Genomic DNA, 27,219 nt, shown 5'->3' with positions numbered 1-27,219 from the left:
CTGTTTTAGAAAACATTCATTGTGGGTGTCATTCTGTGCCATGTGAGAGCTACACCAAGCACACAGATCATCAACCCAAAAAGGTTAACAGTTCTTTCATGAAGAGCATGGAATCTATGGAAAGCAGAAGTATTCAAAAACGGAGTGGGCAGAATAGCATATAAAAATGTATCCAGAGCTCAGTTTCTAAGGTATTTTTCAGAACCGGTTTCATTGCAAAGCAAACAACGGTGGTGAGCATTTAAACAAATTATTGGCATTTCTCCTTATAATCCCCTCCAGCGTTAGACATTCACTTTAGCAGGATAAGCTTTTCATTGCTAGTGTAGCAAAAGGTGTGCTTTATGCTCCCCTCTTGTGTTCTGTTTTCATTTGTGAACTTTTGCACACTAATCTGACTCACTGGAAATACTCTCCAGACACGTCCACAGCTGGAATGCTTTTAAATTGAAGAAGCAATTGTTTAGAGAAATGATTCCTATGTGGGGACCATGCATCCAGACGAGCGATTTTTTTTTATTTTTTAAAAAGTTTGCCAAGAAGTGAGGCTACTTAGATATACATTTCATGCCCAACCAAACATCATGTTGCCAACAAAAAAAGTAATTGTGTGCCAGGAGAATTTTGTAAATTGGCCTTTTCAACAGGCTTCAGAGTTCTCATGTTATTGCTCTTCTGTGGTAAAGAATCAGGAGAGGAAGACCCCGGAAAGAGACGATGTAGCCAGAACTCATCTGGTGACTTGGCTGTGCTGACACCTTGGTCTAGTAACATAGTAATTAGAGTTCTGTCTCAGCAGCAGTTGTGAACTGGATTATTTTCGTCAAGCCATTGGGTTGGGTTCATTAGTGAGAAGGTGCAGTTGGTTGACCCATGGCCTTTTGCGTCCACCTCCACTGCAGGTGCCCTGGTGGACCAGGGTGTCTTCGAGGAACTTGCCCGGGACTATGTCCCACAGCTGTATGACTGCATGCAGGACCTGGGTGTGATTTCTACCATCTCCCTGTCCTGGTTCCTCACACTGTTTCTCAGCGTGATGCCCTTTGAGAGTGCAGTTGTGGTTGTCGACTGTTTCTTCTATGAAGGAATCAAAGTGATATTCCAGTTGGCCCTGGCTGTGCTGGACGCAAATGTGGACAAACTTTTGAACTGCAAGGACGATGGGGAGGCCATGACCGTTTTGGGAAGGTATTTCTCACTTTGAAAACTACCTTTGGGTTTTCTTCCCTGTACATTTTTTTTTTTTTTGCCGCGCCACGCAGCATGCGGGATCTTAGTTCCCCCACCAGGGATCGAACCCAGGCCTCCTGCACTGGAAGCACGGAGGCTTAACCACTGGACCGCCAGGGAAGTCCTCTTCCCTGTACTTACCGTGTATCTTTTTCCTTGGTTTCACGAGTCTTAATTGGCCTGATGGTAATCATAATGCCCACTTTTCTCTGTGGCTGAGCATTTCTTTTCATATGCTTTGTCTTTAGAAGTGAAGGCAATCAACTCTACTTCAATTAAAAAAATAATACAATTTTTAAAAAAAAGAAGTGAAGGAAATTTTATTCTGCTCTTAAGGAAATTTTAGTCTTTTGTTTTGATATGCAGAGTTTGCAGATAATGGGTGGACAGGTGTAAAGGGATTCCAGATTCATTGACTCTGGACCTCCCAGTGACTCCAGATTCATTTCTTCTTCCAGGTATTTGGACAGTGTGACCAATAAGGACAGCACGCTGCCCCCCATCCCTCATCTCCACTCCCTGCTCAGTGATGATGTGGAGCCCTATCCTGAGGTCGACATCTTCAGACTCATCAGAACTTCCTATGAGGTAGGTCACGTTCCCTGCCCGAGCATCACGGCACTCTTGAGTGCTCCGAGGGGCTTTGCTGGACGTGTGCCGCAGCTTCCATTGCTAACCCAGGGGCGTCCCTGCTTCCCTCCGCCTTCTGAGAACTAGTTGCCGAAGCGAGCAGCTCCCTGCCAGCTGACGGCTTCGAGCTCCAGAGATGGACACTGAATGGATCTTATACCACAGAGCAATTGGCATGACCAGCTCAGGCCCTCCGGTTCTTGGCTTTGCCCACCCTGAAGCCTGATCAAGGAGCAGCTCCTATTCAACTCTGGGTGGGTTGAGGAGGGACTGTTGAAAGCAAGCGTGGGGAGGTTGACCTGCACAAATCAGCTCACTTCCCATGCTCATGCCAAGTCCTTAGGTCTTCTGGGAAGTACACAAGCCAATCCTCTTACATCCAAGACACACAGAATACTCTATACCATCCTAGAGAAGAACCAGAGTCCTAGGATTCCTCTAAAATTGCTTGGCCTGGGCGTGGGAGGGTGCCTCCTGGTCCATCATGACCCCAGATGTGGTCCTGAATCCCATAAAAGAACTAACGAGCGTCTAGAGGTGAAGGAACCACGGTCCTGTGTACCCCATAGCACTTGGGGTTTGTGGCGTCCCCCAGGACTCAGTGCCCATAACATCTCATGGTTTGTTCATCTCCTGATCATTAAGAAAGAGCATGAATGTTCCGCTCAGCACACTAGACCCTCTCCTGATGTTTTGGGATCGTATGACTGGCGACTGTCAGCACTTCAATTAGCAACAGCCTGGATATGGGAGAAATGGTGAGGAAAATCTCTCCTAAAGAGAACCAAAAATTTGGTGCTTTTAAAAAAATCGGCATGGGCTTCCCTGGTGGCGCAGTGGTTGAGAGTCCGCCTACCGATTCAGGGGACATGGGTTCGTGTCCCCGTCCGGGAAGATCCCACATGCCGCGGAGCGGCTGGACCCGTGAGCCATGGCCGCTGAGCCTGCGCGTCCGGAGCCTGTGCTCCGCAACGGGAGAGGCCACGGCAGTGAGAGGCCCGCGTACCGCAAAAAAAAAAAAAAAAAAATCGGCATGGATCCAGACATCTTTTCAGAAATGTGTGTCCTTAACTCAGAATGGGAGAAAGACTGGTAATTTAGTATTTCAGAACATTTTCATTGACACTCCATATATATTGAAAACAAAACATTTTTGGTATGTTTTAGAATCATAAAAGTAATGCAGGTTTATTGTAAAAAAATGTAGAAACTGTAGAAAAATATGAAAGAAAAAACCATATCCTGTGAGCATATTTCCCTCAAGTATGGGGGTTTTTTTTTGGTTTTTTAAAAAATTTATTTTAATTAATTATTTATTTTTGGCTGTGTTGGGTCTTCGTTGCTGCACGCAGCCTTTCTCTAGTTGTGGCGAGCGGGGGCTAGTCTTCATTGCAGTGCGCAGGCTTCTCATTGCGGTGTCTTCTCTTGTTGCGGAGCATGGGCTCTAGGCGTGTGGGCTTCAGTAGTTGCGGCACACAGCCTCAGTAGTTGTGGTGCATGGGCTTAGTTGCTCCGTGGCATGTGGGATCTTCCCGGACCAGGGCTCGAACCCATGTCCTCTGCATTGGCAGGCGGATTCTTAACCACTGCGGCACCAGGGAAGTCTTCAAATATGTTTTTATTTTTTGCAACTTACACTTAAAAAATAAGTTTATACCAAAAAGTGTTTTGTACCATTCCATTTTTTACTTAAAATAGATCACGAGCATTCTCTGATATTTAATATATTGTTTGCAGGTTTTTGCAGATTCTTTTTAGCAGTACGCGGGCCTCTCACCGCCGTGGCCTCTCCCGTTGCGGAGCACAGGCTCCGGACGCGCAGGCTCAGCGGCCCAGGCTCACGGGCCCAGCCGCTCCGCGGCATGTGGGATCTTCCCGGACCGGGGCACGAACCCGCGTCCCCTGCATCGGCAGGCAGACTCCCAACCACTGCGCCACCAGGGAAGCCCCATAATGCATTTTTTAAAAAATCATTGCCCCAGGACTTTTGGGTAGTCCTCCGTCAGAAATTTTGGATGATTATTTTTCCAGAAAAAGAGCCCATGTGACTGAACGCAACAGTTATTGTTATAGCTGTGGGTTGTTTTCCTAAAGGCATCCCCTGAAACCTTTATTTTAAAGAGAATTCTAGACCAAAGTAATAAAGCTTGGTATGTGGAAACTCAGCTTTGTTCTTGACAGCAGATAAACTAAGGTCTTGTTGAGGTCAGCACTTGGCCCATTTTTAATGGGAAGGAGAGGAGGATGGAGACAAGACCAGGGCTGGTCTCCATTTCCATCCTGTCTGCCTGGTCCCTAATGGTGACTCTTAGGCTGCCAAATATCCTATCACAGGACACAGCAGCAGTTTCCTTCCTCTGCCTGGGAAGACAACCTCGTTTATTTATAGCAATGCCTACATTACCTGGCCTTTCAATACATGATGATTGGTTTTTTGTTTTCTCCTCTCTGCTTGGTGTCACTGCCCTGCTCATAAGTTTCCTTTGCCTTCCCAATGCCTTCTAGGCCATCCTAAAGAAAACACCACAAACACTTGCCTTTCTTTTTTTTTTTTTCCACCTATTAGATTGATGGTCCTCAATTCTGCCTGTGCATTAAAACCACTTAAAACAATTTTTAAGCCAAGCTTTTAAAAATATACATTCCTAGGCTCCATTCTAGACTTTGTATCTCTGGTAGGAGGCCTAAGAATAAATATTTTTTTAAAGTTCCCAGGTGATTCAAGAGCCCGGTGAGGGTTGAGAATCACTGCCCTAGATGCAGAATGGGGCCACTAGACACAGAGGCCCATTATAACCTGGTTATACGGCACAACACTGGTGTTCTGAAGCAGGCGACTCGTTGCTTTCTGTGCTTCAGGATAATTAGTCAGGAAAATAGAAAAGTAGGGAATATACCGAAAGCACAGTCAGCCTTGAGATCCCTAGGTTGATGCCAGTTGGTCAGCTTTCTCCTGTCGAGTAGAGATGGTAACTTGATTCATAAATGCCGTGCTCATTGTGAAGTCCTACCGAGCCCCTTCTGGAAGGAATGGTATGGACAGTCTGAGAGACGGTTTTCTTCTGTGTGCGCCCCGAGTGCAATTTTGTTAGATACACCGACGTAGAAGACAAAGTCCCGGCCTTCAGGTTCACCCATACACTGAGATGAGCTTTCTGGAAGGCACAGGCACTTTAATAAAAGACCTTTCAGCGGGCTTCCCTGGTGGCGCAGTGGTTGAGAGTCCGCCTGCCGATGCAGGGGACGCGGGTTCGTGCCCCGGTACGGGAGGATCCCACATGCCGCGGAGCGGCTGGGCCCGTGAGCCATGGCCACTGAGCCTGCGCGTCCGGAGCCTGTGCTCCGCAGTGGGAGAGGCCACAACAGTGAGAGGCCCGTGTACCGGAAAAAAAAAAAAAAGGTTGCTAGCCCTCAGTGTCTGCCAATGAGAGACAAATGCTATTGAGCTAGAGATCAGGACAGGAAGCCTCACTCCAACATTTCCTACAACCTCCCAGTTTAATAGTTAGCCTTATATACTTCCTTTCTTCCTGCCAAGAAAGTTCTTCGTTTAAAGCATTATTTCATCCACAAAGGGCCCTTGTAGCCTTATTTAACCCTCTCCTTCCCCCATGAACTGTTGATTTGAGGAAGCCTCATGTGGCTTTGAAATTTGGTTCAACTGTGAAGAAGCATGAGCATTTTTTGTTATTTATTTATGGTTGTTTAATGGCCTCCAAATAAACAAAGGCCATATAGTAAATAAAGGTATAGTCTAGGAGGCCTGTCATTTGGCAGGAAATTTCCCACTGGTATCAGGATTTATCTCCATCAGTCCTGTAGACATGATATCGGGTGCTTTAGCAGATTTCTCGAAATACCAATGTTGTTTTTTTCCAGAAATTTGGAACTATCCGGGCGGATTTGATTGAGCAGATGAGATTCAAACAGAGACTGAAGGTGATCCAGACACTGGAGGATACTACAAAACGGAACGTGGTGAGTCTTTTGAGAAATGGCATGTGACCTTCTTTCTCCATCCTTCCTCACACTCCTACCAACTCAAATTCCTGCTTGACAGACTGAAGATGATTTAAAACAAGAAAATCAGGAAGTTTCCCATTATGACATTTTTGAGTTCGTGAAATTCATTGTGTTTATTCTTCTTATAGGTACGAACCATTGTGACAGAAACTTCCTTTACCATTGATGAGCTAGAAGAACTTTATGCTCTTTTCAAAGTGAGTTTCAAAGAAAATTCATGTACATTCAGGGGAAAAAGGAGTTCGCTTTAATAATTCAGTTAGTTCTAGATTTTTCTGTTAAATTATGAAGGGATAGATAGCATGAGTGTCAACATGCATAAATAGGAAGATAGAGCTGAGAGTGTAAAAATAGAGTACTTGATATGAAAAATAAAGATATAACTCATTTAAATTGATGTTTTAGCTTTCTTCCACTCCATATAATATTTTAGCTGTTTTCCTTGGTCTTAAGAAAATAGAGCGTTACTTTATAATTCTCACTGGAACGATGGCAATCAAGTTTAAATTCTTCCTGAGACTCTTGTAAATTGCAATTTCCTATATTAATCTATATTAAAGCACTCTTAAAGAGAGATATGTAGCTAGAATAAGAATAAAGCTGCTCAAGGGCTTCCCTGGTGGCGCAGTGGTTGAGAGTCCGCCTGCCGATGCAGGAGACACGGGTTCGTGCCCCGATCCGGGAGGATCCCACATGCCACGGAGCGGCTGGGCCCGGGAGCCATGGCCGCTGAGCCTGCGTGTCCGGAGCCTGTGCTCTGCAAAGGGAGAGGCCACAGCAGTGAGAGGCCCGCGTACCACAAAAAAAAAGCAAAAAAAACCAAGAATAAAACTGCTCAAATGTCTAAGGAAAAGCTTAGTTGTTAAATTTCTGCAATTTTCCTTTCTAAGTCAGCCCATACCAATCTTGATCCTCAATAAGAAAATATTATGTCAGTAAATAAAGCAGTATAGAATGGTTTTTCTTTCAGAAAAAATTCTTCTTTCATAACTGTCATTACCAACATTGTAAAAATGTAGCAATTGCCGAGAAAAAAGTTTTAGAAGATGCCTTTTGTGTGGGTACCGATTTTATCACAATCTTTAATTGGCTAGCTTCTTGTGTACAGAGCCTTTTACTCCCAGAACTAAGGAAGACGGTTGAGGACTGCAAAGATATTACAGGAACGAACCTAAAGGGACAAACGTAAAGATCTGAGTTGAACACTAATAGATCTTAGGATCAGACAAAGTGAGAGCTGGGAATATTTTTGCAAATGTTCCCGCTTTGCCTGTTAGCTACTGGAGGCACCACCGTTTTATTTCCTTTTGTCTCACGGGTGCCTAGTTTAGTGTCTCTCCCCACTAGGTGTTCCAAACATGTGTGTTGAATACATAGGTGAATTAGTGATCAGTTTTCCATCTAGTATAATCTCTGCGTGCTTCTGGGGCCGGCAGAGAGAGGTTGATGGCTTTGTGCAGCCCAGCAGCATGACCAACAGAGTGGACAACTGCGTCCCCACCAGGCTGCCTTCAGCACTTGACGGCGAAGTGTCTAGCCTGTGCCATCTCGTTCGTGTTTTATTAAGACACGTAAAGCGCGGTAGCTAATTGCTCCGCGTACGTTGGTTTTCCGTAAGGAGGGAGTCCCTCTTCGTTTCGTTAAGCAAAAACTACAGTGATCCAACTTGGATCAAAACAAGAAGATACAATGATCCAGTTGAGATCAGACTTTCAAAGGGTACTGAGGACTGGAAGAAATCTGCTTCACAGGGTGGTGCCGGTAGGACCAGGATTTGGGGTAACTAAACGGAAGCGGGAGTAGCAGCTGGAGGCGGCAAGACCACGCACAGATAATGGGAAGCGCTATAACATTAGAAAGAGGAGCTGACTCTGGGGCACACCGGGAAAAGGAAGACCAGGACTGGTTGTGCAGAAGTCCAAGATCCGGAGATCACTGAAGACACAGAGACAGGGGTGCCCTTGTCTTCTTACCCGGGCACCCCTGCACTCTCTGGTCTGTGCACCTCCAGGTACCAGGTGTGTCATTTGTACACCGAGGATATTGCCTGAAAAAAACTTTCTTTACACTCCAAAACCCTGCCCTAAGGGTGTGTTGACAAACACGAGTTCCCCAAGTCTGCCGAGCGCCCCAAGAGAGAACCCGAGACCCTTGGCTGGTGTCAGGAATGGGAAGGACTCTCGGGTACTGTGGAACCCAAGACAAAGACTTCAGTTACCGACTCTTTCTTGAGTCTTTTGAAGACTTTCATTGGCTTTAATTCATCTGAACGAACGTTTATTGAGGCATGACTGTGTCAGACACGCTGCCAGACTCTTAGTCCTTTAAAAAGCCAATTTCTGGGGGGTTTCCTTCGGATACAAAGGAAAGAGACATTTGTCTCCCACGGAGCATTCTGCCTTGGGCTTTGGGCTAAAACTTGGTAGAAAAAGGTGAAAGGCCGCCACCCTGAGGCAGATTTGATGGAAAATGTGGTTCAGGGCCCCTATGCCTTAGTTTCTCTTGAACTCTTTCTAAATTAGTCCTTTTTCAATCTCGGGTCCCTAGTGCCCAAATGATGGAGTAGGGGGTCTCATCAAAGAAGAAGGTCATGGTCTGCATGGCTTGTTTCCTGAAGGTTGTGAGCACAGTGAAAGTGTCTGCACCACATTCAGGCCTGCTTCCAGAGGAACGTGAGCGCTTCAGTTAGGAGGAAGTGCTTTGGGTAACCTTCATCCACTGACGAAGCTCCGGTAAAGAGGACCCTTCCTGGGGATGTATCACCAACACCGTCCCACCCAGAGGGCTGCTGGGCATCACTTCAGTGCAGTCCCTCGGACCCTCCTCTCCCTGACGTCACCACCATCACCACTCCTCCCAAGCCCCGCCCCCATCTCCACCCGCAGCGCCAGTGCAGCCCCGAAGCCTGGTGGACCTGACACACTTCCTTTATTCTCCCGAGGCTGCCCAGCAGAAACCTCTCCTTCCTCCTCTCTTGCCTACTCTCACTCCGCTCTTTTTGGGTTTATTAGCTACAATTCCCAGCAAACAGTGAGGACAAAGACATTGGTCCTCTTTGCTCCGTTCTAAGTGAGAACAACACTGACTCTCCCTTCTCAGAACCCCTAGGCAGGGGGAGGGGGAGATCTGTTTTGTAAGTGCCTTTTGCTATTGCAATATTTATACATGCTTATAATGAAATAGTACAACAGAGAATAGAGTAAAAAATAAAGTCTCCCTCTGGATGCCCCTCCCATCTCCCCAGGCTACCATTCAGTGCTAACTGTAAATGTCTACATACAGGAGAGCTGGGGTGTTCCGTACTGGCCTTTCTATTAGATGTTTTTTCTTTGCAGTCTTCCTAGAATGGGCGTATATTTCTACCAGAATCAATATGACCTCATGAATAAAGAGGCAGCCTTCTTTCCAAGGACAGAAACAAGAAGCCTTTTGTTGGGTCTCTGTTCTCCTCACCCTAGTGGTTCCTACTCATAATTTCCCTGGAGCTATTTTCAGATGCGTGAAACAGGAGGACCGCACACTTGTAGCCTGACTACTGGATGACTAGGATAATATTAATGGGATTTTGATGACCAGGAAGCAGGGGGTTTACAGGACACTAAACTAGGAGTTTGGAGACTCAAAATCGCATGATGATTCTGCTTTGACTAACTGGTTAGATGACCCTGTGGAAGCTACTTACCCTCTGGGCTGTACCATCCTCGCTGAGGACACAAGGTGATCAGATTGCCTGAATTACAGATCGTTTTTTCAGGTTAACGTTCTATGTATTTCTTTTAAATTAAAAAAAGAAAGAGTTGGGACTTCCCTGGTGGTGCAGTGGTTGAGAATCTGCCTTCCAGTGCAGGGGACATGGGTTCGATCCCTGGTCAGGGAACTAGATCCCACATGCATGCCACAACTAAGGAGCCCAACTGCCGCAACTAAGACCTGGCGCAACCAAAATAAATAAATAAAATTTAAAAAAAAAAAAGAAAAAAAAGAAAGCGTTTGTCTTTATGGGAGTTACTTCTTAAAATGCTTTTGAGTGTGGGGATGGGCAGGGGGAGAAGAAAATGGGGAGGGGGAGGGTTTTCTTTCTTTTTTCACCTACACCAGTAATTGAACCGGGTTTTTCATGCCAGATGTAAACACAGAGATGGTTGCCATGGAGTTTGGGGGGGAGCAGGGTCAAGTGGAGATATATGTAGAAGAGAAGCTGAGGGGCCCTGCGACCAGACCACTGCCCCCACCCCCAGGAGATGCACACGGGTGACCTAAAGCCTTTTTCCAGATTTGAGGGAGGGCCTTTCTTCTTGGTATTTGCTGTGAGATGCAGTCCCCAGTAGTCCTCCTGTTCTTTGATGTTTCAGGCGGAACACCTAACCAGCTGCTACTGGGGTGGGAGCAGCAATGCGCTGGACCGGCACGACCCCAGCCTGCCCTATCTCGAGCAGTACCGCATCGACTTTGAGCTGTTCAAGGGCATGTTTGCTCTGCTCTTTCCCTGGGCCTGTGGAACTCACTCTGACGTGCTTGCCTCGCGCTTATTCCAGTTATTAGATGAAAATGGAGATTCTCTGATCAACTTCCGAGAGTTTGTCTCTGGACTGAGTAAGGATGTGATGTTATTGCATGAGTTGGGGCAGGGGGAGGGGGGAATAGGTCAGTAAGCACCGTGGTCCTCGTGGTTCTCTGTGCCGCCCTCAGGACCACAGCCCCGCTCGCTTCAGGAGACAAGGTTTACAGGACAGAGAAGCACATTTTAAGGTTTGCAAGCTGACTGTAAAATTCGTTTTTAGTTAATGGATATATGATTAAATCGTTAATCATATATCGTTAATCACTTCTACATTCGATAGTCCTCAGCACTAGTTAAAATACATTATCAGAGAGTTTGCAAGAATGCCAACTTAAACACTGAAACCACAAATCACGATAACTTTACAAGGGAAGAAATGTTTGGATGGATTGCTTTTCTTTGTCAAAAAATACATTTACAGTACATATGTTTCATAAAATTTTATAAAACATTTCATAATGTTTTTAATAAAGAGCTGAAAAAAAATGCAACAGCCCTCCAGTCTAAATGGAAGTCTTTTCTCTCCATTTTGCGGGCAGGAAGCGTGTCCATCCTGAGAATGCACACCCTCACCTCCCAAGCAGCACGAGTTTCTGCCTGTCAGCCTCACTGCCTGACCTGTTTCCTGTCCTATATTCCACTGGACTCTTGTCCCATTAATACTTGAGCAGAAAAGCTACGTGGTGGTCAAGCTTGGCCCACCCATTACGAGGTTGTGGATATAGCAGGCATTATGTCAGGCTGCCTGAATGAGATAAGAAGGAAGACTTTTAAAAATTCTAATTGTGCCACTCTGTGACCTTGGTCCATGCACTTGAAAATGACCTGTGCCCACGAAAGATGAAGGCGTCAGACATAGAGCCAACGATGATTCCAAAAAGTACCCTAAATCATTAAGAATAATGACTGGAAGGCTTAAAGGCCAGAGAAAACTGATGGTTGTTAAAAAAGCAAAGGGGTGTAGATAAGGTCCTCTTAGATAAGTAAAAACTATTTGTATCAAGCGCTCAGATATATCATTCAAAGGGGGTACATGGAGGAAACTAGCCTTTTTTAAGTGCGGGCTCTGTTGTGATGCTTTAGAACTTGTACTTTATCACTTAATCCAGACAACAGACCTTTGAGGGTAATAACAGTATTGATAACTAACATTTATAAAGCATTTGCTCAGCCAGGCACTGCCCTCATGCTTTATGTGCATTTAATTTACCTAAAGCACACAACTACAAAGTTGGAGTTGGAACTCAGGCACCCTGGAAGCAGCGTTTGTGCAGTTACTATCAATATTATGTTTTATTACCTGTCTGCTTACTATTAATACCCCCATTGTCAGTTAAAGAGATGGAGGCTTAGAAAAGTTAAGCAACTTGCTGGAACGTTCATTTTTAGCAAGTCAGTGTATGTCTGTTATTGAACTGAAAAGCACAGTTAGTACGTACTGGGTCCAGGATTCAGATGAGGGCTGTTCTCACTACTCTGTGCTAAGGACAGCAAATAGGATTTTTTTTTTTTTTTTAGGGAAGAAGGAGGCATTAATTTTTAATTACAAAAGTAACATAAATACATTCTGCTTTTCAAAAAAGTGAACAAAATAAAGTAAATAAAGTAAAACAATCCAGACAAGGCTAAGGACCCTTTCGACCCTCTCCTAATCTTTTCTGCCCCAGAGTAACTATTATTATCACCTTGGTGTCTATCAAAAGGGAGATTTTTAAAAATTACTTTTGGACAAAAATAAGGAGGAGAAAAAAGAGACCGGTTCTGCACGTAGAGAGGGTTCTAGGAATTTTTGCCGTAAACATCTTTGCTGCGGCCAGTTTTGCTGCAAGGCTCATTGGCCATAAGGCCATTTTGCCATAAGAGATCAAAATAGTTGGTTGACAGTTACGACACTAGAAAAAGATAACAAATCAGTTTTTATAAATCCTTCGACCAGCACAGTCATGCCTCCCACTCGTCGAAACCAAAAGTTCACCAAGCTATGGCAAATATAAAAGAAGCAGCTACTAATTCACAACAGCCTTCGAGAACATTAATGATTGATTCTTTAGCTAATTTGGATACAACAGACTGTCCTCTCAGGCCGTCTTTACCAAGTTTATCATATGCAGTATTAGACGCTGGAGGCAAACGAAGAATCAAGCTCCTCCTATCCCCCCAAAAGGAAATCGTAATGTGATTCCTGATGGGCGTAAGTTTCTTGAAAATGGTGCAAATTTTAACACAGTCTGGCTTAGATTAGCTCACTGAAGGATTTGCAAAAATTGACATCTTACTTTCTAGTGTAATGTAACCATCAACCAGTTATTTTTATCTTTTATGGCAAAATGGCCTTACGGCCAATTAGTTGTAATGCGAATCTGCTTCTAGCAAAGATGTTCACAACAAAAATACCAGACACGTGTAGAAAGTGATAGGAATAAATATAAATATTTAACTTACTTAAGCCTAGTCAAACCCCAACAAGGTAAATACTCTTCAAAATCTTCCGAAAAAGAAAGCGAGGTTTGCAGTCCAAGATAGTGGAAACATTGGAGAAGAGTACTTGGGCTTCTTAAAAATGCAGTTGAGTTCTCTGAGCAAAGTCAACTCCACCCCGTTTGCCGGGCGGAGTCTCAAGAGCTGTAGTCAGTCATGCGGGTTGATTACAGCTATGGAGACAGACAAGTAGACTAGAAAAGAAAAATTCTGTTCAAGTCTTAAGAAACTAAAGAATGAATTCTGGAAGAGATGGATCAATAATTTCAATGTTCGGGAGGGTGGGAGGGAGGGTGACGCAAGCAGGAAGAGATATGGGAACATATGTATATATATAACTGATTCATTTTGTTGTGAAGCTGAAACTAACATACCATTGTAAAGCAATTATGCTCCAATAAAGATGTTTAAAAAAATAAAAAAAAAAAAAATAAAAAAGAAAAAAAAAAAAATAATAATTTCAATGTTCATCTCCAGAAAGATCCCTCTAGAAATTAGTGAACAGAACATCTCTATGGAATTAGAGATGAGGGATTACAATTGCAAGCCACAAATTAGCTGGACCTCCTTTTCCAGTGGTATTGCTGGAAGGCAGCATTTCTAAACATGCCATAGATGTCATGAGGCAGCTGGTCACTGGACAGATAACTCATGATAAATGGAAAGTTGGAGGGATATGGATGTTGGTGACTCAATGACTGTCTGAACCCTGCACCCAAAGCATGACGGTCAATGGAGAGTTCTCTAGTATGCTGGGCTTGGTATTTAACCTCTGTGATTGTTCCCTCATTTGCAAAATAGTTATTGTCAGGACTAAAAGAAATAATTCAAGTAAAGTTCCCACAACAGTACCTGGTTCAAAAAGTGTTAGTTATTGTCACTACAATTACTGCTTATCCCCCCCTACCTGACTTAGTCAGGGATTTAAACTATAAAGGTAGAGAAGCTACCACTACAAAAGTGAAGAGAGACAGCCATTGTGTTGGAGGACAAAAACAAGATTTAAAGAAATCAGAGGAGGAAATGATTGGCAAAAACAAACTGATAGAGATAAATCAGAAATCTTAAATTTTAAGAAATGATTGTAAAGGAACTGTATGTCTGCATATATAGTATAGTGGTTTCAACCATGCGATCTAGGGTCAGACAAATCTGAGTTCAAATCCTGGGCCTGCCACTTGCTAGCTTATGACCTTGAACATTACTTAATATCAATAAGCCCGACTTCTCACCTGTAAAGTTGGGATAATAATTGTGACCATCTCGTAGAATTATTGTGAGAAGAAAGTGAAATGCATATGGAAAGTAGTTAACATAGGATTTAATACAAAGTGAATGGTTCAAAAATGTCTGTCATTATTTTCATGGTTAGTATTAGTCAGTGTGTAAGCATTTGGGGGTTTAGTTAACTATGTGGTCAATAAGAAACTCCAGAGTGAAGAGTATAAAGAGTTGAATGCAGACTTAGGCTAAGAGTCAAGAACAGTTCCACTATTCTCTGCAGTGGACTAGAAGCTTCTGGAACTCTCTGTCCAGAGGGTTATTGATGGGCACATTAACACATAAGGTGGATGTGGGTAAGAATAGGGAAGAGTGTACAAACGATGTCGTATAAGAAAGTTGAAAAAATGTAGAGAGGGTATAGCCTGGGGGACATAAATTTGCCTTGAAAAGATAAGCTGGAGAGGAACAGGACAGCTGTCCTTAAAATCTGAGGGATCGTTGTAATGAAGACGTAATAGACCTATTTTTTTTTTTTTTTACTCTAAAGAGGAAGGAAAAGGAATAGTTCTAAACCTTTTTTTGAGTTGTGATCTCTTTGAGATCTGATAAGGACTGTGGAAATCTTCCCAAAAAGTGACATCGGCACGTGGCCACATTTTACATTGTCTGTGGTTCATGGAATTTATGCACTTGAACCTGTAGGTTAAGGATCCTGACTAAAGTTAAAATGACAGGAGCCCTTTCAGTGTTTCTAGAACTCCCCAGTGAGATGAGATGCCTCTGGTTGTGATGAGCTTCCCGTCCCTGAGGATGTTCAGACGTCTCTCTTACGTGGATGTGGGTGTGGGAGGAGGCCCCTGCATTAAGTGGGAGGTGGGACGAGATAACCCCTGGTGCCCCTGCCAACCAATCCAGATCCTGTGATTCCCCTTTTCCCAAGTCCGATTAACCTTCAACTAGGCGCTCTGGAACACGCATTTACAAAGGATTTTCTGATTCCTGAAATACGTATGGACTGTAAGGGAAAAAGTAACAGGATTCTTTGGGTTGAAGCAATGGTGATACAATGGCGGCTAGGTTAGGCTAAATTGAACTGAAGAAATATTTAAGAGACCCCAAAAGCAACTAAAAAAGATTTCTAAAGTGAGTAATATGAAGCACTTTTAAACGTGTATTGAGATTATTTCTGAACTCTCGCAAGTATTTAGGGTGTTGAGGCCCAGTCACCTGACTTTTCTAATCAATAACACTAGTTAAATTTGTGCCAGCCACTATTCTAAGTGTTAACACCTTTAGTTCTCACATTTCATGGGCCCTGATATCAAGACCACTGGTGGTATCTTCTAATTTGTCATCCTGCCTCATAGAGGGGAAACTGAGGTACAGAGAGGTTCACTCTCCCAAGGGCACGTAGTAAGTACAAAGCATTTGAAACCAGGTATCCTGGCTCCAGAGCTTTCAACCCAAATACGTCCTGGCCAGACTTTCTGCCACACGATACTTGGGTTTCAATGAGTAAAAGTAGGTGCTTCGGGGGATGCTGAGCCAGGGGTGGGGGGGGATTGTGGCACACATGGTGCATTTCACATTTTTACTTACGTGACTTCTAGGTGCCGCGTGCCATGGGGACCTCACAGAGAAGCTCAAACTGCTGTACAAAATGCACGTCTTGCCTGGTAAGCGAGACACACAGAGTAGCACATGTACCTGTGACTCTGGCCTGGCTTGAAGTCTTTTTTGGCGAGACCTGTTTGCCTTTTTTTTTTGATGTACAAAATCACTCATTGGTCACTGAGAACAAACTGAACGATACTTTTTACACAAGTTCCTGAATCAGCAGGTGCTTATTTCAATGATCACTCACCTGTCTGAAGTGTGAGTTGCAGTAATAGAAAAGAGCAGGCTTCTGCAAGAGAAAGAATAACACTTGGTAACTCGTGGGATTCTGAGTCGAGGGGGAGCAGTGTTGTTACCACCGACAGAAACAGTGGGAAAGATGGTGAAGTTGTGAGTTCAGTTTTAAACAGGGATGGCCTCCAGCTGGAAATATCTAGCAAATACTAAAAAAGAAACGGAGGGAGAGGTGGAGGGAAAGAGAAAGAGAGGGAGAGGGAGAGAGAAAGGAAGGAAGGAAGGGAGGAAAGAAGGAAGGGAGGAAGGAAGGGAGGGAGGGAGGGAGGGAGAAAGGGAAGAAGTAAAAAGGGAGGGAGGAAGGGGGATTAGCTCCAAGGATAGAGATAGGGTAAAACTACAGATTTGGGAATTATCATTATAGTTACAGTTTCCCAAAATTTGGTTCCTTAAACCCTCATTCCATAGGATTTAGGATAAGTCTCCAAAAAAGGCAAATGTGAAGGGACACTTCAGTGTGGGGTTGTTATAAAGGAAGGTGGAGTTAGAACTGGAGGGAGCCCCTCCCCCATAAGGGTTTTGAGGAGGTGGGCATTCAAGGCCTGCACCAGTGATGGGACCCCCCAGCCCACCTTCGTAACTTCAGCTTCTCATGAGCCCCGTGTCATTTCTTCAGCAATTAAAGCACACTTTCATTGAATCCTGGCCCTGCCAATATGAGAATCACCTCTCCTCTCTCTCCAGAGCCATCCTCTGATCAAGACGAGCCAGATTCCGCTTTTGAAGCAACTCAATACTTCTTTGAAGATATCACCCCAGAATGCACCCATGGTAAGTGACTTTCCTCGTCAGGGCCTCTCTGTTTCTTTTTTACAGAGCCCTCTGTTATTGGGAAAAGTTGCCTCCAAAGCTAGGCAATCAAAGAAGTATAATGAATACAAGTGCCTGATATGCTACTTTCTTTTTAAATTTTTGAACTTGACTAACTACTGGGGAGTGGGAACTTCAGCCCGCCGAAAGGACCATGTACCTTGTGTCCTGCTGGCTTAGAAAAAGTGTTAACTGGAGAGCATATACTTTGCTCCCCTCTCCTTGATAGGGAGAAGCGCTCATTAAGAGCGTCATTCTGTTGTAATGCTGATCTCCAGAATCTGGACTAGCATTGACATCAGATACGCTGCTCTGTAACAGACGTCAGCAAACTTTGGACCAAATCCAGCCCACCACCTATTTGTACGGCCTGTGATAACATAAAATTTATTTATTTTTTATTTATTTATATACATTTTTTGGTGGTAGGCGGGCCTCTCACTGTTGTGGCCTCTCCCATTGCGGAGCACAGGCTCCGGACGCGCAGGCTCAGCGGCCATGGCTCACGGGCCCATGTAGGATCTTCCCGGACCGGGGCGCGAACCCGTGTCCCCTGCATCGGCAGGCGGACTCTCAACCACTGCGCCACCAGGGAAGCCCGATAATATAAAATTTATATCAAAGAATTAAAATAATATAAAATTTAAACATTACTGCCTATAAATAAAGTTTTATTGGAACACAACCAGGAACACAGCCAAGCTCATTCAGTTATATATTGCCTATGGCTGCTCTCACACTACAGTGGTAGAATTGCCTCAGATATTTGCCATCTGGCCCTTTACGGAGAAAGTTTGCTGACCCCTGCTCTGTGCGGTTGTTAGATCTACACAGACATGATCCGGCTCATTGGAAATATCTCCAGATTTACATAAGAACCTGTTCTGTTGTGCCATGTGTGGATCTAAGCAGCGACTGGGCTTGCTGCTGCTGTGCATTGTCTCCATCCTATTGATACTTCATCCGTAGGGCAGGCGGCCTCCTGACTTCACCCAAGGTTGAAAGTCAGCATGGGTTGCTCCTGGGTCCTTTTGCCTCTTAAATCTTACGGTCCCCAAATAAGCACAGCTTAGACCTGCTTTTAAACTGTGAGCCCCTAAGTGATTGAGTGGAGAGGAGCAAGGGCCAGACAGTATTCTTATTGGTGATAGGTGTTAAGGGCAGGAGTTTTGGACAGGATGCTAGCTCTGTTTGTCTAGATGACCTCAGGCAGCTTCGGGCATCTGGGAGCACCAGGGTCCTTGTGTGGAAAGTGGAGATGAGAGCTGTCACATTGGGTATAGTAAGGACTTAGTGAGATAATGTAGTAAGCCTCTTAGCATAGTGCCTTGGCACATCTGACAACATTCTTCAAATCCTTAGCAATCATATTTTGGCTGCAAAATGTTAGCCGCATCTTTCTTAGTGGGAACTCATCTCAGAAAAGGAGTTACTTCTTTCAGAAATGCTTCAGGAATGGTTACATGCCAGTAGCATTTAATAGCCTCAAAAGATGCTTTTTAAAAAATGTTTTTTCTGGGCTTCCCTGGTGGCGCAGTGGTTGAGAGTCCACCTGCTGATGCAGGGGACACTGGTTCATGCCCCAGTCCGGGAAGATCCCATGTGCTGCGGAATGGCTGGGCCCGTGAGCCATGGCCGCTGAGCCTGCGTGTCCGGAGCCTGTACTCCGCAACAGGAGAGGCCACAGCAGTGAGAGGCCCGCGTACCGCAAAAAAAAAAAAATGTTTTTTCTAACTCCATAAGTACTATTGCTTTGTATCAAAAATTTTTTAATATGGGTCAAAATATATAAAATAAGCTAATGATATCTTAAAACTGCACGATATAAAGATAACTATCAATAATAATTAATATCTTGAAGTATTCCTTTTTTATCCATATAATTATAATAATATCCATAATGTATATATAAAACTGGGATCAAACTGCCGATACAGTTTTGTTCGTTTGTTTGTTTTGGCTGAAGGATTGTTTTATGAACAATTTAAACATAGAACAAGCGTGTTCTGGCACATGCCATCTCCACCTCTTCTGCCTGTACAGTTTTGTATCCTTTTTTCACTTAAAATCCAGTGAGCCTATTACGATGTCATTTACACTCTCTGAAAACATGGTTTTTAATTGGCTGTATAATATCCATTGCATGGGGCTTACCATAACATTTTGGACTATCTACTTGTTCCCTAAAGCTAGTTCAACATTAAGAGGAGAGGACTTTCTCCACGGCATATATAGTTCATTGTCCTCAGTCTGTCTTAAAAGCTGCTGAGATTTTAATTTGGCCCTAAATATGTAAAGGTTACGTATGCGGCAAACCAGCCTCCTTTTGTATGGCTGAGGAAGTGCTTGGGATGCATTCTTACAGCTGACAAACTGAATGGGAAACTGGGGGGATAGTACACCTCTCCTTTTGAAGCCCTGGGATGTCCTGTTTTAAGAAGAAAGAAGAAAACAATTATAAGTTGTTTTCTTGAAAGTCAAAAAATGCCAGATTATGAATCTGAAGGAATTTAGTAGCACATGACATTTGTTTTCTTTTATCAACATAGACGTCAGTTTCTTTTTAAAAAGTGAGTTCTTGATCTTTTGCAGAGCCTGACAGGTCAATCTCATGTATACAAAGTTAAGATGATAATGTAACAGAGGGGGGAAATCAGCATTCACTGGGGCCAGCACCACCGTTTTTTAAGTACTGAACACCACATGACATCATTCCTTTAATTCCTATTTATACACCGAGCCCTGCTTGTGAAAAAGGATTCTTGGGGAATCTTTCACCTAGAGATAGAGTTTTTCGATTGTATTAAAAAAAAAAAAAAAAAAAAAAAAAAAGCACTACCTAAAAGTTGAGAATTACGTTTTATTCGGCAGACATACCGAGGACTTAAGCCCAGGAGGCAGCCTCACGCATAGCTCAGAGGGACTGCTCTGAAGAAATAACGGAGGAGAGCCAGGATATATAAGATTTTTTTCGCAAAAAAAAAAACAGGTAGTGGGAATATCAAAAGATTAGTGTTAATTAAAGAAACCAGATATCTCAAGTTAATGAATTTAGTGCTTCTCTGTGTATGGGAAGATGCAAGAGTCTGGGCTTACTGAAATCATTCCTTTGATACGCACCTTAGCTATCTAGGGCCAGTATCCTATTTTTCTCCATCCTGAATCCCCGCAGGGTGGAGATGGCACAGTTGGGGGCAGCTGCAGTGCTGCTGGCTTGATGGCTGCAACATCCTTTGTTTACTGACCTGGCAGGCAACACTCAGTTGTCAGATCAAATATGAGACACCCAGTAAAATTTGAATTTGAGGTGGACAAAAAATGATTTGCTTAGCGTGAGTATGTCCCATGTGATATGTGGGAACTCACACTTTAAAAAACTACTTGTTGTTTACCTAATTATTTATGTGCTGGGGTTTTGTTTTGTTTTGCTGTGTTAGGCAACTCTACCTAGAGGTTTTTCTGTTTTCTACTACACCTGCTCAACCTATGGGTTTATCATGTAACATTCTCCTTTTTTTCTTCTGAATCTTTCCTGGTAGTGGTTGGATTGGACAGCAGAAGCAAACACAGTGCAGACGATGGCTTTGTTACAGTGAGTCTAAAGCCCGACAGAGGTACAGACTTTCTCTTCTCTGTGTTTCCCTTACTGCTGGTTCAACAGTTGCTTCTTGACCTTTGAACACTTATTTCTCGGCATTTGGGTTTTAGGGAAGAGGGCAAATTCTCAAGAAAATCGTAATTATCTGAGACTCTGGACTCCAGAAAATAAATCCAGATCAAAGAATGCAAAGGATTTACCCAAATTGAATCAGGTGAGTACCGAACAGTGTAGTTCATGCATTTCAAACCTTGAAGCTCTGTTTTCTAGTCATAGATAAATGTGGAATAAGTACTCCTCAAGGCGCTTAAGTAGTACCTGTTCGGATCTATTTTGTGCATTAAAAGTATGCTCTGTTGTGAGAAAATGACCTCCTCAGAGAATATGTGAACCACGAAATATTCACATTTGAGAATACATGCATTCTCATCCCAATCTTTAAAAATACCCTCAGATACTCGGAAGACAAGCTCGTGCTGTTTTCAAACCACTGTGCTCAGCTATAAAGGTGTCTGACATATTTTTTTCCTTAAACAGCTGAAATGTAATGAGGGTGATAAAACAATATAAATAATTAAAATACAGGATGCAAATGCTGTTTTCTAACAGAAGAAGAGATAAATCATCCTGGTGGGGGTGGGAGGCATGACGTCCGTCCGTGGACACCAGCAGATGTGTCATGGGAGAGGGGATTGGAGCTGACCTGACCTTGGAAACATTGGGCTGCCTGCTGTAGTGTGTAGATATGAGATGAGGTGAGATCTGCGATTTACTTAAGATACTGCAAGAAAGGATAAAACAGTTAGTGAAACATTTGTATAACATGGTCCTTCTTCTTTTTTTTTTTTAATATTTACTTATTTATTTTGGCTGCGCCGGGTCTTAGTTGCGACACGTGGGATCTTCATTGCGGCACGCAGGCTCTTAGTTGCCATGCATATGGGATCTACTTCCCCGACCAGGGATGGAACCCAGGCCCCCTGCATTGGGAGCGCAGAGTCTTACTCACTGGACCACCAGGGAGGTCCCCGTGGTCCTTCTTGACTCTAGAATGATAGGTACTATTATAAAGGCGTATTATTTCATTCTTTCTGCTTTCATGGATGTTAGAAGTTTTCCCAGTTTAAAAAAAGGAAGCATTGAAAGAGACTTTAAACTACACATCCATCCACCCTACGGTAGGACTCTTCCGGGATCTTGTAGGAGTCCTGATATTGAATGGCTTTGCAGTCCACTTGGGTCCTGCCTCCGTGCTCCTCATGAGGTGGCCACATGCTTGTGTTTTCCCTCCATCACTTTGCAGGGGCAGTTTATCGAGCTGTGTAAGACGATGTATAACATGTTCAGCGAGGACCCCAACGAGCAGGAGCTGTACCACGCCACGGCGGCGGTGACCAGCCTCCTGCTGGAGATCGGGGAAGTGGGCAAGCTCTTCACTACCCAGCCCACCAAGGAGGGCGGGAGCGGAGGTGGCGGGCCACCCGGCAACCAGGGCCTCCCCGGCGGCATGCTCTTCCCCAACAAAGGGCCGGGCCAGCCTTACGCGCCGGACCCCGTGGAGCCCCTCCCGGCCAGCTTGGCGGGGGACGGCGAGGAACACTCCCTGGGGGGACAGATGGAGGACATCAAGCTAGAGGACTCCTCGCCCCGGGACCACGGGGCCTGCTCCTCCATGCTCATCTCCGACGACGACACCAAGGACGACAGCTCCATGTCCTCGTACTCGGTGCTGAGTGCCGGCTCCCACGAGGAGGACAAGCTGCACTGCGAGGACATCGGTGAGGACACGGTGCTGGTGCGCAGCGGCCAGGGCACAGCGGCGCTGCCCCGGAGCACCAGCCTGGACCGGGACTGGGCCATCACCTTCGAGCAGTTCCTGGCCTCCCTCCTGACAGAACCTGCCCTAGTGAAGTACTTTGACAAGCCCGTGTGCATGATGGCCCGAATCACCAGTGCAAAAAACATCCGGATGATGGGCAAGCCCCTCACCTCGGCCAGTGACTACGAGATCTCGGCCATGTCCGGGTGAATCCCGCGCCTTCTGTAGGGACACGCAGGCCGGGGGCGGGGGGAGGGTCTTTTTTATGTTCTGTGTTGGGGTTTCTTTCTTCCTTTTAAATTAAATATTTATTAGTACCCGGCTTAAAGCCTAGTGTTTTCATAATATAATACAATGAAAGCTGTTGGAGGAATACTTAAACACCTCGATGTAGGCACAGTTCACTCTCTTGTCGGGGGAGGGGGATTTACCAGAATACGGTTTTATTCAATGAATTCCGAAAGAAAGATGACTCTGTCCGTGATATGTGTGTATTTATAACTTCTTAATCTTGCTGTTGAGCTGTATACATAGTGCTGTTTAACACTAAATAAGGCGGCAGACGTGTATTGGGGCTTTTTAAATAAAATTAGAGCTGTTAAGGAAAGTAGAATGCCACAAACACAGAATGTTCTTAAATGGAATAGGCACTGTCAGCTGGGGTAAATCCTATACCACTTTTAGGGAGCATTAAAACTATTTTTTAAGATTTGAAATATATTTCATAAAAGTCCTCTATTCAAAAATCATGTTTCACAGATGTTCCCTTTTGAGGTTCTAAGCAATTATGAAAGTGTGAGTGATTTTTATGTGATGCCGGAATAACACCTCTATCTGATCAATTTGGACAAATACCAGGCCAATTTTGCATTTACAGAACTGATGATTTAAGTCAGCTGGCCAGAATTCAGGGGAAATGAACAGTCTTTTGTTACAGAGAATCTGAAAGTGGCAACAGAAATGATGAAAGGGCTCAGGATTTTTTTGGGGGGGGGAGTAAAAATACTGATGCTTCTCATACTAGATTTTCAGCTTCTTGTTACTCATTGCAAATGAAGCAAAAAGTAAAACAATGAACTTTACCATTTCTGTACTCTCCGTAGGTTCAAGAAATTATACCATGTATCACATATGACCATCTTTCCAGTTAAATCCATGTAAAGTAGAGATAATGTAAATTGAAAAAACAACCTGCAAGATAACGTAACTGAATGTTTAAAGCGGAACTTGTCACTTTATATAAAAGAATAGTATGCTCTATTTCCTGAATGGACTTGGAAATGAAAACTATCGCACCTGCACTTTGTATTGTTGCTTCTTTTTTATTCCTATTATAGTTTTGTCTTTTACAGATGTTGGAGTTTTTTTTCTCTTATTGTTGAATTCATAATCATGGTCACGTTTTCTTTGCTTATGCAGAATACTCCTTCCAATGCATTCCTTTATTTTAGTAGCCATTGGTCTTTATTTTAGCTGTTGCTGCTGTTTTTTATTTTGTTTACAGAATGATTTTTTAAACTGTCCAATGAAGTAGTGTTAACCTCAAGTAGGATAAATGTGAACAAATAAAATACATCCGATACTCAGATGTGGCTTTTATCTCAGTGCTTGAGTTCCTGTCTAAGGTGATAACATTATTCTTTTGACAACGTAGCAGGGGAAATTATGTTAGGCAACCATTTTGACTTAGGTAACAAATTTTTGTAGGCAAATATTTTGAGGTAAGAAATACAGTATGGGGAATTCCCCGGGCGGTCCAGTGGTTAGGATTTGGCGCTCTCACTGCTGGGGGCCCGGGTTCAATCCCTGGTCAGGGAACTAAGATCCCGAAAGCCTGCAGCATAGCCAAAAAAGAAAAGAAAAGAAAAGAAATACAGAAATATACTACATAGTGATGTGCATATGAATGTAAAATAAGGAAGAGAATCATTGTCAGTCATCTAATCATTTAACTTATCCTACATAAGTGATAAAAGGGTGAAAATACCTCTGTTTAACCCTGATTAGTACATGGTAACACCATTTCGTATGTATTTAATTGAGTAGTCATTCATTTGATTCGACTCTTAGATGGTTATACATTATTCCATTATTCTATCACTTAAAGATGCCTCAAGAAATAACTCTATAGAGTCTGATACTCTCTCTCACCTCCAGAATTAAAGATGGGTTTGGGAGGGGAATGAACATGTATTTAAATGTGTAGCCCTAGATAAATGAGAGGAGCCAGAATTTTCCATTATCACTGAGAACGGGATTATAACTGAACAGCGCATCACCCTGAGAGTATATGTTCCTGTTGACACTCTGTCATAATACTGTCCTTATTTGTTCCAGCACCTCATAGTGTTTCTGTCACAGTGTCAATATACTATATAACAGCAGGTTCTAGTCCATTTGCTTCGAAAGGCTACCTATGGAGGAGCCCTGAGCCTTTGAGTTGATTCTTTCCAGCTCAGTCTCTGAGACTGTCTTGTCAGTGCCTTCTGCTGTCAGGCATCATAATCAGCTCCACATTACATTTACTGCTGTGTTTCTCCCCCGTTGACTTCTGAGGTTTCCCTCCTGCTTATTTCCCCCCAGTTGTTAACTGTAAAGTGTCTTGTAGCAGATGTCCTAATATCCAGCCCGGCTCACTCGGCTCTGACCACTTTAGTGATGCTGGCCTGACTTCCTATTGTCCTGTCAGCACCTGTACGTTTTAGGGTCTTCTTCTGGCCACCAGAGACATATCTGCCCACCTGTGCATGGCACACTAGAAGAACAGGGAAAATAACACTCCCCCCCCGAGAGCAGCCCTGGACCAATAACTGATGGGAGTTGGCGGTGAATATCTCAGGCCCCTCAACGTCAGGTGGAATACCTCTGAGCGATCAAAATCCAGTTACACACAGAGCTATTTTGCTTACCTCTAAAACCATTTATGGGATGACTTCAAGTCCCTCTCTCTGTTCCCCACTCTCTTACCCGTATTTCCTGGGATCACTTCCTGAATGAATTACAAATCTTTGTCTCAAGGCCTGACTCTGGGAGAACCCAAACTAAGACAAAGCACGACCTTAGAGTAGCATGTTCTTTTCAAGAAGGAAGAAAACATAGAACTTCACTTGCTGGGATCCTGGTCAGCCAATGGGCAGTAGTGACAAGTCGCTACCAAACTTTAGTCGGGCTCCTCTGAGTTTTCTCTACTAGGTCCTGTCCTTGGGCATGTCCTCAAGAGCCCAGTTTTAGCCAGAATCCTGCTAAATTGGTTTAGCCAGAATCCCTCACCCTCAACATGTGATCACTATTGACACCAAATTCCTCATCCCTGCCCTGAATACCCAACCACCAATTCTTTTAGATGTTCTATGTACACACTCATATCATTTATAAGCAATAACTTTTCTTTCCATCCACTTGTTTTCCTGCAGTAGGTGGGACCTCTAGCAGTTTTGAATTTATTTGCTGTAACAACTTGAATGATTTGCTCCTTATCCCTTCTTAATAGAGTACATTTCCCCTCTCTATTGATGTTGGACTTGACCATGTGACCTGCCACAACTAAGGGAATGCTAGTATACATGATGTGAGCAAAGGCTTGAATGTGTTTGAGCAATCGGGTTTATTCTTGTGTTTCTGCCACACCATGAAAAGAGCATGCCTCAGGTAGCCCACTGACCTCAGATGAATTAGTCACATGGAGCTGACCGGAACTGAAACCATGGCCCCAATTTAAGGCCAGCTGAATCCAGCTGAGATTAGCAAAACTGCCTGGCTAGCCTACCCCTGTGTGAGGAGGAAATTGTTTTTGTATGCCACTGAGATTTTTTTTGTGGTTGGTTGTTGTACATTGTTATTGTGGCAATAACTGACAGATACAAGTGGTGACAGAGGACATCCCTTCTTAATTCTGATCCCAATGTTTTACAATTAAGTATATTTGCTATAGTTTATTTGATAAAGATGCATTTTATAAAATTAAGGTAAACCCTTTCTATTTCTCATTTGGTAAAAGTTTTTAACATGAATGGATGTTGAATTTTTATCAAATGCTTTTTCTACATCTATTAAGATCTTCACATGATAGTCTGATGAATTGCAGAGTGTACACTCTAAATTATCTGGATGAGTTTGTGAAAACTAACATTATTTTATTTTTAAATGTGTTAACTCACTGGTGAGAGCCATATAAAACTGCAGGTTTTTTAGTGGAAAGGTTTTTAGCTGCTGAACCCATTTAATAGCTCTAGGACTTTTTGCTTCCCTATTTGTTCTTGGATAGTTTTGTTTTGGTAAGTTGTATTTTTCTAGAAATAGTTATATTTCATCTAATTTTCATAATTTTGACAAGGTTACTCAATATATTTTCTTTTCAATATCTGTAGGATCTGTAGTGATGTTTCATATCTTGACAGTATTTATTATTTGCTTTCTTTTTTATTGTTTATTTGCCTCACCAAGGTTTATCAATATTGTTCTTTTCAGACATTTTATTTTTGTTGATCCTATTGTATGCATGATTTCTTTTCTATGCATCTAAGCTCTTGTCTTTAATATTTCCTTCTCTATTTTCTTTAGGTTTGTTTTGTACTTCTTCATCAAACTCCTTGAGATGATTGTTTTGTCTTTAATTTTTAAGCACTTCTTTTCCAATATATACATTTAAAGCTATAATTACTAACTTTAATGAGCATGCACGCACACACACACACAGAGGAATGATTTGCAGCTGTAAAAAAATATGGAAGCTATGTATTAATATAAAAATAGATCTATGATACACTGTGAAGCTAAGAAAAACATATTGCAGCAAAGTATGAATTATTCCTATCCTTTCTAAGAACGGGGGTGAGGTGGGGATGGTAGCTTCTTTTCTGGTCTCATAATCAATTGTTCTTATCCAATAACATCTTAAATAGGTAATTAGTGGATGAGTTAAAGTCACAAAAATAA

The 27,219-nt window shown here is 43.3% G+C and overlaps 1 protein-coding gene across 3 annotated transcripts in view; it reads left to right on the top strand.

Annotated features, from left to right (window-relative positions):
• The window catches only part of TBC1D9 (TBC1 domain family member 9), a 104,578-nt gene extending 80,708 nt beyond the window's left edge, over positions 1–23,870 (top strand). For 2 of the 3 annotated variants that reach the window (XM_033402381.2, XM_004263589.4), the window contains 10 exons: positions 903–1,188; positions 1,689–1,818; positions 5,740–5,838; positions 6,012–6,080; positions 10,236–10,476; positions 15,757–15,822; positions 16,742–16,828; positions 20,407–20,481; positions 20,576–20,679; positions 21,769–23,870. In XM_033402381.2, the coding sequence (XP_033258272.1) occupies positions 903–1,188; positions 1,689–1,818; positions 5,740–5,838; positions 6,012–6,080; positions 10,236–10,476; positions 15,757–15,822; positions 16,742–16,828; positions 20,407–20,481; positions 20,576–20,679; positions 21,769–22,494 (1,883 nt within the window). In that variant the 3' untranslated portion in view covers positions 22,495–23,870. Of the gene's footprint in view, positions 1–902; positions 1,189–1,688; positions 1,819–5,739; positions 5,839–6,011; positions 6,081–10,235; positions 10,477–15,756; positions 15,823–16,741; positions 16,829–20,406; positions 20,482–20,575; positions 20,680–21,768 lie in introns of those variants that run through there. The other variant, XR_004475814.2, reaches the window with a different exon arrangement.
• Positions 23,871–27,219: the final 3,349 nt, after the last annotated feature.

The sequence above is a fragment of the Orcinus orca genome, chromosome 4 (genome assembly GCF_937001465.1).
Source record: "Orcinus orca chromosome 4, mOrcOrc1.1, whole genome shotgun sequence".
Taxonomy (NCBI): domain Eukaryota; kingdom Metazoa; phylum Chordata; class Mammalia; order Artiodactyla; family Delphinidae; genus Orcinus; species Orcinus orca.
This window is presented reverse-complemented; position numbering and strand designations above follow the sequence as displayed.